General features: G+C 41.4%; 1 protein-coding gene across 1 annotated transcript in view; it reads right to left on the reverse strand.

The window, feature by feature from the left end:
- Positions 1-13,085, reverse strand: part of ADAMTS9 (ADAM metallopeptidase with thrombospondin type 1 motif 9) — a 276,312-nt gene that overhangs the window by 236,506 nt on the left and 26,721 nt on the right. Inside the window, exon 3 of the mRNA XM_073644685.1 lies at positions 5,420-5,582. Within this exon, the coding sequence (XP_073500786.1) occupies positions 5,420-5,582 (163 nt within the window). The remainder of the gene's footprint in view (positions 1-5,419; positions 5,583-13,085) is intronic.

The following is a 13,085-nucleotide window of genomic DNA, read 5'->3' on the forward strand; positions in this document are numbered from 1 at the left end:
CACACTATACACACTATACATACACACACTATGCATACACACACACTATACATACACACACATTATACACACTATACATACACACACACTACATACACACACATTATACACACACACACTATACATACACACACACACTATACATAAACACACATTATACACACACTATACACACACACAGATGTGTGTGTGGGCAGGTGTGTGTGTGTGGGCTGGTGTGTGTGTGTGTGATATTTGTCTGTTTGTGTGTGTGTGTGTGGGCAGATGTCATTGTGTGATGTCTGCTTGTATGTATTTTTGTGTTTCAAATGTGTTTATGCGAGTCTGTATATGTTTGTGTGTGTGTATGACTGCATGCGGTCTCCCGCTGAGTATAGATGGCGCTGTGCGGCCTCCTGTTGTCTCTGGGGGGAGCGCCGTGCGGCATCTATACTCAGCAGGAGGCCGCACGTAGCCATCTATACACGTATACTCAGCAGGAGGCCGCACGTAGCCATCTATACGGTGCCATCTATACACAGCGGGAGGCCGCACGGCGCCATCTATACACAGCGGGAGGCCGCACGGCGCCATCTATACACAGCGGGAGGCCGCACGGCGCCATCTATACACTGCGGGAGTCTCAGTGCTGTGCAACAGCAGTCAATAAATTCTGCTTGACTAATTCTGAGCACCATAAAGTCTGGTTCGCTTCTAACCTGCTGTCTTCATTTTCAGCTTGCTGAATTCTAACTCATTTACTGTCATTCGAGACGATGCCTTTGCTGGTCTCTTTCACCTTGAATACCTATAAGTGCTCCACTTAATGTCATATTTTTGATTCTGTTCTTCTTCATCTTTTGGCATGTGCAATTGTATGAGCAAGTATTCATATGAATTTATGACCTACTTAAACCTTGGAGGACCTTAAATTTTAATCAATCAATTTTTTTTCCAGTTTAAAACTATGGGACATATATGTGCCTTGGTCCTCAAAGGGTTTTTAAAGGGGCTGCAAACATAAATACGAAAAAAATAATTCAATTAGTGCTTTTTGTGTTCATTTAATTTTTATTTGAAGTCCATTTTTATATATACCTTGAAATTAAGCCCTACCCCATGGAATGAAGCCCTACCTACATGACATCTGAGAGCTACAAGTATCCCGCTTGTGAGGTGCCTGTCCGTCACTACTATTCAGTTTTAGGGTCCACTCACTAAGCCATATATTCTCTCATGCAAGAGAATAGGGCCAATTATGCTAATGACACTCGGCTCAAACTCTGTCAGAGCTTCAACTGAGTGTGATCCGATTCTCTCGCAGCACAGATATGGAGAAGATGGAGAACTTAATTTCTCCATCTTCTCCATAGTCTCTGTGAGTGTTCATCGGACTGCACTTGGATGACATCCGAGTGCAGTCCAATGTTTTACGTGCACCCGTAGACTTGTATGGGTGCACATGGTCCGAATATCGAATGAGATTATTTTCTCATGCCAATAATCGCAGATCTGCACTGTCCCATAGTATAACATAGGGCCGAGTCCTATCCGATAAAACGGCCGTGTTATACGACAGTGTGAGCGAGCCCTTAGAGTCAAGGAATATTTACATGCAGATGATGATATTACTCTCCCAGTGTATATTTTTTTAGGCGAGTTCATAGTAAATGCTTTGCCTTTTTGACATGTGATCAACTAAAGAACAAGAAAGATTTAGGACCTCCCCTATACAGAAACGGAAAATAGTTTGGAGGACTTGCATGTCCTTTTTTATTTATTATGAGAAAATCATAAAAGATCCCGTTTTTTAACCATGCTGTGACTTTCTGCTGAGGGAGAGGGAGAGAGCTGCCCTATTCAGAGTCTGTAATAAGACCTGCTGACAAAAGTGTTGAAGATACAGTCTAATGTGAATTAACAATGAAAAAAAGTTAATTTCACAAATGGCTTGTATTTTTTTTAATACAAACTTTTTTGTCTTTACAGCTCCTTTAAAGGGAATCTGTCATCAGGTTTTTGCCACCTAATCTGAGAGCAGCATAATGTAGGGTTAGAGGCACTGATTCCAGTAATGTGTCACTTACTGGGCTGCTTAGTGTTGTTTTGATAAAATCATTGATTTGTCGGAAGGTAATTATCACTAGATGACTAGTAAGTTCTGTAGGACCCCACCCCCATCACTGATCAGTAGATTTCTGTGTACACTGAGCATGGGCTGAAAGCTGCCAATCAGTGGTGTGGGCGGGGCTATACAGAGCGCAGCATTCAGAGAGCTGCTAGATCTGCAGCAGATAAAACGGTGATTTTCTCAAAATGACAACAAGCAGCTGAAAAAGTGACACATCGCTGGAATCAGGGTATCTGCCCCTATATTGTGCTGCTCTCAGATGAGGCAACACAATTAATATTGTGCCAAATTAATTTCCCGTGAACTATCACATGATCTATCACAGGGGATCATGTGACATGTCACGTGATAAATCAGGTGTGTGGGGGGGCCCGCGCCTTCTAAACTGCCCGGGGCCCTTGCTACTCTTAATCCACCCCTGACTACCCCCATGCATTGCGCTATAAGACAAATCTACATACGCAATCCACAAGGAGGAGAGATGTCAAAAATTCAATAAACTTTCAAATGAGTCGAAAATTTTTAGTTTGTTCATTTTGGATGCCGGTATCCATCAGATTGGATGAATCATCTTCCGCCACCATGACTATGGCCACCTTAAATCCGACACATCAAAGGGAATTTGCTTACTGTTTGCTATGTGTTGTTTCGATTACGGGACAGTAGATCAAGGTCTCTTTTTTACTTCGCAAGTGGTTCAAGGGCTGAGAACGGTTCCTTCATAATTGCTATCCAAATAGTAATGACACTTAAAAACTCAATGATCTTTAAAGGAAAAAAAAAAAGGGGGCAACTACTAAAATGACATTTTGAATAAGGAATAAGCATCCAAGTTGCTTAAAGAAAAACATGTTTTTCAGATATATAAGGGCTCGGGGGAGATGCTGTCATCGGCTTTTCTTCACTTATTTCCTTAGGCTGTCTATAAAGTTGTTTTCCTTCTGCTGTACAGGATATGATTTCTGTGGGCAGAAAATCCAATGGCTTTACCATATGATGGCGAGGTTACAGTGTCAGTGGAGTAATGACATGCACTATGAAATAAAAGCACTCGTCTGCTGACCGTGGAGTAGGCGATGCGTAGCTTTCCTGCCAATGTTTAAATAACATATGAAATTTTGGTGTTAGGGTCATAAATCAGGGACAGATTTTGTTCATTTTCCCTCTTGTGTTCATCTTGAAGTGGATGTGCCAACTAAAATGATAATTATTCTTTTCTTCCTTGAGTAATGCTCTTGTTGATTAACCCAAAGATGCAAGCATATTTTTTTTTTTACTTTTATACTTTTTTCAAATCTTATGATGTTAATGGTAACGTTTTAAACGTGCAGTACCGCTTCTTACCACAGCCACTTTTCATAAGCATCACTGTAACAGCGCCCCCATTTTGAATCCCGTTTGGGTAAAAAGAACAGTGATTTTTGAAATGTAGGAGCTTGAGATGAGCGAATCGATTCGTAACAAATAAGAATTTATTTGTATTTTTGTGTTCAATTTCTCTTGAGGGTCAGGAAGGGGGTTAAAAAAAAAAAAAAAAAGATGCTGCTCACCGGTCCTAAGTCCGCTGCAGCGTCCCACCTGTTACTCCACTTGCTTCCGATTTGTCTGAGAATTTAGTGATATGGGTTGGGCCCTATGTGACCACGTGAGGCCTAGTCAGCACCAGAAGATCCGGTTCAAAGACCTAACAGAACACTGGTACGAAGCGACCAAAGGATCGAGCAGGGAAAGCTGTGGTGTGCGGACCTACAAGGTCGATTTGGAGTCTTGAGAGACATCAGAACATAATAAATGTATTTTCTGGGGAGATGATTTTGCACCCGATCAAATCTGCTGGCTGATTCGGATAAATCTGTCTTAATCAAATTTCGAGAGATTCGTTCTAATAGTCACTTTGAAATAAAACATGGATAAAAATGTTATGAACAGGAAGGATTCTATGATATGAAAATCGAAGGTACAATTTTTTGCTAACGGTGTGACATGCTTTGTAAAAAAAAAATCTAATTTCTTAGAAGGGTCTCCTAAAAATAAGCTGCATTGTTGTGTTCTGTTTTCCTGCAGTGCCACCATAGAGAACCTGTCATACTTCAAGTTCAGTCTGATCTGCCAGCAGAATGTTACAGAGTAGGAGGAGATGAGCAGTTTGATATATATGTTTGTGGGGAAAAAAATTCAGTATCACTTACTTGGGGGCTTAGAAGTCAAGTGGGCGGTTCTGCAAAGGAAGGCTGTCAATCATGCGCAAGACTGCCCACTGGACTCTTAAGCTGAGCGTGAGCAGTAAGTCCAATACATAAATTAAGTTACACTGATTTTTTTTGCACATAACTATGTGTCAATCTTCTCAGCTCTTCCTGCTCTATAACATGCTTCCAATAGATACGATTACATGTCGTTGGACAGTTTCCCTTTAAAAAATTGGCTGTTCATGTAATGCATGAACAGACTTGGTTCTCTAGAAAAATATGCTCTTTAAAAATTCTCTTAGACTATCCCTTCAATCCATCTAATTGGTGTAGATGCCAAATGAGTGATCTCAGCTCTTAAAGAGGACCAGTCACGTGCCATAAACATGTATTTTTTTACCTGGTGTAAATGCCGCCATCCTCCTGAATCCTACATTGTTTTTCTTTTGTTCCTGGGCCTCTCCATTCCTGAGATATGACCCCATCTTTCTTGTGTGTAAATGTAGTCTTTATAGCTTTAAGTGGGTGTGGTCCTCAAAGAAGACGCCCAGAGGGAACAGATGAGGCCCACTCCCACTTCTCTAAAAAGACAAGATTTATAGACAAGAAAGAAGGGGCCATATCTCAGGAACGGAGAGGCGCAGGAGTAAAAGAGAAACAGCGCCGGATTCAGGAGAACAGCGGCATTTACACTACCTAAAAAAAATACATATTTTTGGCAAATGACAGGTCCTATGTAAAAAGGGTATTTGAAAATGAGATTTGTAAGCCAAAAATGGGTTGCAAAATATAAAAAAAATCCAAAAAAGTATCTTAATTATACAATTAAAGAAAGCTAAGCACCAAATAACGAAGAAAATAGTCAGTATAATGAGGCATTAGAACATAATAAGGGATCCCTGCTCAGCACCCCCTTTTATCCAGGACTTTTTTGCCTTTTCTCATGCATTGATGGATCCATGCAAAATTGGGCCTTGTATCAATGTCAGTCCATAACGGCTGCTGTCAAGCCTCCCCAACACAAGGCCCCCAGATTTACTATCCAATTGGTCACATGTAAAAAACTTGTCAATAATTCATGAGCGGTTAACTGTGCCAGAGGGAACACGTATTCCGTTACCTGGTGTGTCACATGTCTTTTTTTCCCTTGATGCGTTTCGCTGAGGTGTGATGTGTCTGTACACTACATGTGGCTTGTTTTCTTCTTCATCGAACTCTCCCCCATCCGCTGAGAGCAAAGGTTCAACAAAATAGTCCCCGTCCTGAGACTTGAAGGTGCCGAGCTGTGAAAAGTAAACAGAAGACTTTAATGGAAGGGGTTAAAGAATATTGCTTAGGAAATTCATCATACAAGGGTGGTGGTCCTACCACTTACAAATTAAAAAAAACTTTCAGAAATGCATAAAGAAATAAAATAATACTCACCTTCTCCTCCTCCACCGCTCCAGTTCTGATTCTTCCATTGACCATATATGACACTGGACAGATATGTGACCATATGTTACTGTTGTGGCCAGTGATTGGCTGCAGCTGTCACATATCCATCTGGACAGAGTAGGAAGTACTTACACTAGTTCTGCATTTCCTGCTCAAACATGTGGCCACTGCAGCCAATCACTGGCAGCAACAGTGACTTGTAAGTCATATATGTGTCAAGAAGCACAAAGGTCAGCAGAGGACATGGGGAACACTGAAATAAATGGAAAATGGATCACTAAGGTGAGTATTACTTATTATATATATTTTTTTAAGTGATTGGACAACCCCTTTAATAAATCAACATGCAACAAATATGGATTTTTGTGCAGCGTTTTTCAAACTTCTAGAACATTGTAAAAGGAAATAGCGTTTCCTATTGTACTTGTTCTTTAAAGTGGTTTCTCCTAGGACTTGATGGCATTTCATCTCATTCATCGTATACCTAGACGTGGAGCCGCGCAGACAGGGGGACTATTTTGATTCTGGCTGCGCCTGGTATTGCAGTCGAGTCCCAAATCTACGGCCTTCTGCCTACTAAGTAATGAAGGAGGCAAATATGCTTTGAATTATATCATTCTCATATATTGCTGTTTTTAATGTTCACACTCAATTTTTATGAGTTTATTTTATCCCTACCTCTGCCAAGTCAAGTGGTAGAACCTCATGGTTGCCAACATTTCCGGGAGTGTTTAAGTCCCACCACTAGCCCTGCTCTTGGTCTTTCTTGGAACCCACCAGCTCCTCCTGGGAATGGCCTAGAACCACCATGAAACTCCCATTTTGGGCGGGTTTAACAAACACTTCCCATTTCGACTCCAATGCTCCAGGAAATCTGGAACAGGTAGAAATTTGTCCTGAATAATGTATCCATGTGGTAAGTGAATTAGGCTAAATAAGGAAAATGCTAATAGTCACAACAAATGTGAAGGCCACACGATCAACAACTCGTCTATTCCACTTAAATGGATGCATTTTGCAGGACCAATCTAGGTGCTATGCTAATTTGTCAAAAGGCAAATTTCTATGGCACTAGTATAAGATAGTTATATGACTGAGATTAGGAAAGCAAAACGGAGCCACTCCTGTCCATAGATTGAAATATAGCTGAACAGATGCCTGGTGCCCGCTCCGTATAGGTCAAGTCACAAATAGTCTTGCAATTGGTATGAACGGATTGTTTCAACCAGATGCCTAACTTAAAGCTCGCCGATCCCAATGAAAACTCTGAAATATGACAATGTGCCAGATGTACATTTGGAGTCTTCGCATGCGGCATAGGGTCCTTTGGGCCCCCTCAGGCACAAGGGTCTGGATGCATTTGGTATCTCCATACCATCTCTAGCTACTCTCCTGACTCCAACCTAGAGCAAAACTCTTTATTCGAACTGAAGACCAAGAAAAGTAATCTTTTCTACTGGTGATGATCCCAAGTAATATATCATGTCACAGTTTGGGAGCACTCGTTAATATTTTAGGATAATCGCCTAGTAGTCATCTACAACATACAAACAAGTAACACCCATTTGCAAGACCATAGATGATGAGCTTGTAAACCATTATGCATCATGATGGATTTGCCTTTCAGTCCCAAATCATATTTTTCCTGAACTTTCAGAATTTTTATGCTGACTGATCAGGAATGTCGGCAGCGATGGAACCAATAACCAACAAATCAGTCATTACGACAGGTAGTCTAGCCAAGTAACTGGAAGCAGATGTTCATCAATCGTGCAAGAAGCCCTGGATCATTCCAAAAAGTAAACGTATTGACCCATAATGAATAAAATGCAATTCTGACTTGGTGAACCACAACTATTCTATATATCCCCAATTTACAGATCACGATTGAACCGTATGAGATGTTACTTCCATAGAGATTGTTGAATTTAATGGTTGCTTGAACTTCTACCTAAACCCCAGGCCAAAGCCAATGAAGATTTACAATATATAGCTCACACAGACATTGTGTTACACACCTGTCCCAGGTCTGGGCTCTGCTCCCTTCACCATGGTCCGCCAAACTCTCTTGTGCTCCACGTTGGGCTTTGCAAGTAACCCAGCGTGCTCCCATGTGAATACCTACCTAGACCTATATGAGGCCCACCAAGACACACACCTGCGTCTTGGTAAGAAGACTTTTAGCTCGTCTCTGCTAACTGTCTGGGGCCTTCTAGATGTCTCTAGACCCTCTTTTATTACACAAACTGGAAAACCGCAGACGAGGAACAGCTCCAGCCCAGAACCACTTGGCCTTGCTTTATATTACAATGCTATCTAATGTAACGTGATAGTTTATGATACACAGCTAATTAACGTGCACAGAAAAGGGAATCGGTCACCACATTTTAAAGTACTAAAAAATTAAAAATGGGTTTATATGGCTTAGTTGAAAAAAAATACTTTTAGGGCTCATTCACATGAGCATATACATCAGACAAGTGTTATCCCATATTTTATTGGAAAGCACTCGGACCAATGTTATTCAATGGAGCAGTGCTGATGCATGATTTTTTTTTCACTGACAGAATCAGACGTCACTCTGAAATTGGATAGCACACACTCATTTCAAGTCTACAGGTACATGGCAAGCATCGAACTGCACTCGGATGACATCTGAGTGCAGTCCCATTTCTGCAGACTCACAAAATGGAGAAGATAGAGAGCAAAATTTCTCTATTTTCTCCTCACAGTGTGCTCCAATTGTCACGATGGTGTTGGGACTATGGACGCTAACCAGGTCCCTAGAACTAGGGGTGCCCTAGTCTATCCCTGTCCCCCAGAATACTCCTGAAGGTGGAGATGCCAGGTTCACGTGCCTTGCTATGCTCCTATATCAACCCTTATCCATCCTCTTCCCCACACAGGATAGAGGGAAGCTGAAGTGTATAGGAACACATTAACCAGACAAATAAGGGAAGATGGACAGGGATAAATGAAAATACCAATCATACAAAATTCACACACCAAACAACACAGTGGGACACAGGGATGGTATTGGAAGGAGAAACCAAATAGGAGAGGATGAGGATGTGGACACAAACAAAACTCCAAGCAACAATCTCTTGAACAATCTCCAAACGCCATCTCCAACCATGAACTACACCTCCAACTCCAGAACGAGGCAGTAAGAATTAACACTGGCAATTCCTAAGTACCAGAGGCAAGCATATATAGCAGGGTGGAGTGGCCAACACTGAACAGCTGAGACAATCCAGGTAGGAAAGCTCCAGGAGTTTCACTTGAACAGATTAACCCTTGCACTGCTAGCAAGGAAAAAAACTGCACTGTTTAATAAGATGGTAAAGTACTTCAAACCAGTGTAGGAGTTTGTGAAACCGGACACTGTGGTCTTCTGGCCTCTCTTTGTCGTGGTATCCCCATGACACCAATTTTCTGTTCTGAAAGAATCGGATCACACTATGCTGACAGTCGGATGAAACTCTGATCAGAGTTTGATCAAAGTGTCATTAGCACAATCGACCCGATTTTTTTAGACGAGAGAATCTATCGTTGAGTGAGCGAGCCCTTAAGGTCTCACGCTTTGTTGGAAAGTGTCTGCTGGGCATGGCCAAGCCAGGGAAGTGTCTTGTCCTTTTATCAGTAATCCCTTCCAAAAAGTTCCCTTTCAACTTGACTGTTTGGTCTAGTGCACGTTGCAAAGAGCATGGCAACAAGGTACCGGAGACAGGGATAGTCACTGTTCACGCATCACTTCCAGAATGCAGGGCGCATGCGCGGGATTACAGTGGCACTGACTATAATGTAAGGAACGCTAGACCCATCAGTCAACTTGAATGCTGCCCCAATTTTACCACCGACAATTTACTGCTAATTGTTCCTGGGTCTGTCTAGTGGGCACCGCAGGCAGACAGCATGCTATCTTCTACATTTTTGATAATATAGGTGGATTTCACGTTCTTTAAAATAAACAACCATTATAAAGATGTTTTTAGAATTTTAACCAAAACAGAATTTTGGAACCAAAAAGCGACAAAGTTTTGAAAGGACAAAGCATGCGTGTGAATTTATGGGGTAATTCAATTGGCATCAATAAGGGTGTGGATGTGTCTACAGGGGTCTGAACATTTAAAAGTTATCAATGGGATAGTAGACATAATATTCCATAAAGAAGATAACATACCATTATACCTTGTACAATAAAGAATAGTTTGAAGTTGGAGTCACTTTAATGTGACAATGCTCAGAAACTAACCCTCATTGGGGTTTTTTTCACTACAAGGGTTTTTGGCAGCTGTTTGAGCATTTCTGAAAAGCTTTCAAGTTGCCTAGAAAGTAGTATGTGTATTGTGAAGCGGAGATGTTTGAGCGGGGAGCAGAAAAGAATGACACTCCGCAAATTGTTAGGAATTTACATAAAAAGAAAATCCACTTCAATTAAAATTTACATAGAACTATTTCCAGTTTGCGTCACTGTTTCTTCTGGTAGTTGTCATAGACGAGAGATAAAAAAAGCTATATTTGCTAATGGCCAGGTGTGTAACTACAATAGGTGCAGGGGTTGCAATCACACCCAGGCCCTGGAACCCAAGGGGCCCAAAAAGTCCCTTTGCCCTATATAAAAAACGCAATAGACTCGCAATAATCTGCACTGCTCCATGCTAGGGAAGAGCAGACCCGTGGAAGTTCAAGTTCTGGTGCCCAATCCGAACATTAGTCCAAAGTTTGGTTCGGGTACCAGAACTGTACCCGAACCCCATTGAAAACAATGGCAACTAGAACTTTGGATCTCTCTCTCGTCCCCGGACTTCCTCCGGAACTCCGAAAATTAAAACAGGTTTCCGAGAGAAGTGCGTGTTCAGAATTTAGTGTCCTGTACGAACCCCGAACTCCTCATCTCTACTCCTGGCTTAATTCTATGGTGCCAAGTTGGGCGGCCACTTTTTCTTTTCCCACAAGTGCTGAAGATTATTACCTAAAGCCGGTCATACATGTTCACTAGCTGTCAGTTGTACACTTATTTATTCTTCCTGACCCCAGTAAACTCGCTCGTGATAGGGAGCGGGGAGTAAGCCACTGTCAAACACCTCTGGTTGTGCTTTATCTCCCCTGAAAACAAAAGGGTGGGGCATGCTGAAATTCAACATGCCCAATCCCTCTTTCCCTTGACATCATCTGATGGAGGAGAGTCAAAAAACCTTCATACACGTGAGACAATCAGACAGTTTGGTAAACTTTTCTCTTATGTCTTGGAAAACCTTAAAAAGAGGACCTGTCTCCAGGTCAAAAGTGGGCAGTTTTGCTCTTGAGTATTCTGGGTTTTTTCGCCACATAGTTCCAGAGATAGATATGGGACTTTTTATTTAGTGGTAATTATTATGGTGTTTCAAAGAGGGCGTAGCTTACAGGATTCGGGGACCCCTGTTTTTGGTATTGGTGGAGGACACAGCAGTGAGACCACCATCAATTAAATATTAACTTTCATATCAGGAGTGTCACGATTCCTCCGCTCAGTGTGTCTTGGACGCAGTGACTGAGAGCTCAGGCACACTGAGCTGTCTGTGATTTGATTGACAGCTCAGTCGTCCAATCGGGTGCAGGGGTGTGCTGAGCGGTCAATGTTTTGATGGACAGCTCATCCATCAAATCTTAGTTTGGGAGGTGCTGAGCTTCCTTCAGGTGTTCCCTGTTCCAAGTGATTACCCAGCTACTTAGCTAAGCTGTCTGTCCCAGATCTCTGCCAGACATAGCATCTGCTCGGTGGTTTGCCTTGTATTCCTGTGCTCTGATTGTTGATCTATTGCTGCCTGACTTTGAACCTCGTTGTGACCATCCATTTGTCTAGCCCCTTTGCTCTGATCTGCTATCTTCCTGGTATTTTGACCTTGGACTGTGACCTGACTTCGCCTTTATCTTTCCACTTTAGTTTATTACATGCTCTCTTGGTATCTGACCCCAGGACATTTGATTACCCTGCCTCACAGCTTGTTCGTCAGTACTGACTAGTGTAACAAAGAGAACTTGCAGCAGAATGTCTGTGTCTGCTTGTAGCTCCATCTTCCTCCTCCTCCTTTTTCCCTCTCCATAGAATGTTATGAGCACCAACTGTCTCCTATATCAGTAATGTCAAAATCTGTCTTGACTGAAAACAAATTTTACTCATCAGTTGAGAATTTTAAGAACGAAAGATTAGTCATGAAGGAGAAAAAAAACTAATTTTTCTATTAAGTCATATTGCAAAGTTTCATATTCTCACGGGTACTTTTGATTTATGCAAAAAAAAAGTTAAAAAATGAAGATTACTCTTTATTGTGATTATGAGGAAAGCCCTTTAAACTGCACTCAATGGTTACCACCCTCATGACAGAAGCTTATTGTCCATGTATAAATATAATTATTAAGAATGTATCATCGGAGAATGACCAATAGGGGAGTTCCCTTGAAGGAAAGAGAGTTGTATAATTAAAAGTGTTAAAACCAAAGAATTTTCTCACCTGATGAAGTTTGTGCACATAAGGGCACAACTCCAAAATCACATGAGCTAGATCCTGTAGGAAATACCAGGTGGATGGTGGTCCCGTGGTGGCGAATGTGACGAATGAAAAAAAAGTTAACAAAAATAAATAAAATTAAATAAAATAATTTATTAAAAATACAACACGTTTCGCTGTATCAAAGCTTCTTCAGGCACTCGAGGAAGGCTGGATACATCCGAAAAGCGTTGTGTCTTTAATAAGTTATTTTATTTATTTTTCTTAACATTTATCATTCGTCACATTCGCCACCACAGGATATTTCCACCTCATCTGAAAAGGAGCCATTGGTTCAATCAAGTATTTATTTCGAAAATATTTTTTTTTAAAAGATCGGTGGTATATTTTCTTTGTCAATATCTATATTAAAAAAAAAAATCCTCAGATTGTAGTTTTCAGCTGACATTTTCTGTTCTGTATAAAACACTTCTCAGCAGTCAGAAGGCAGGAGCACAATGACAGTTCACACTTCTGGAGGCCGACAGCATAGGATGACACCATCTACAATATATGACAGATGCAGCCCACCTCCTCCCTGCAAACTCAGTCTCCTAGAAGCCAATGAGTCATCCACAGGCTATTGTTTCCAATGGTCCATGTAGCTGCTGAATAACTACAGAGAGCTTCTCTTTGGGGGGGCTTTTCCGATCCAGCAATGCCCTTAGTTATTTTTTTTTAACTAAAAATCAGTGATTGTGTTTTCACTCACCAAAGAGCATCAAAAATATGGCCCACGGTAAGTCCTCTCCGGAAGGAACGAGGTCCTTTTCCCAACTCTGCACCAGAATGCCCCTAACAGGTCAGAGATCAATGGCT

Source organism: Phyllobates terribilis, unplaced genomic scaffold (assembly GCF_046119375.1).
Source record: "Phyllobates terribilis strain yellow unplaced genomic scaffold, ASM4611937v1 Scaffold_8__6_contigs__length_399053987, whole genome shotgun sequence".
In the NCBI taxonomy this organism is placed as follows: Eukaryota; Metazoa; Chordata; class Amphibia; order Anura; family Dendrobatidae; genus Phyllobates; species Phyllobates terribilis.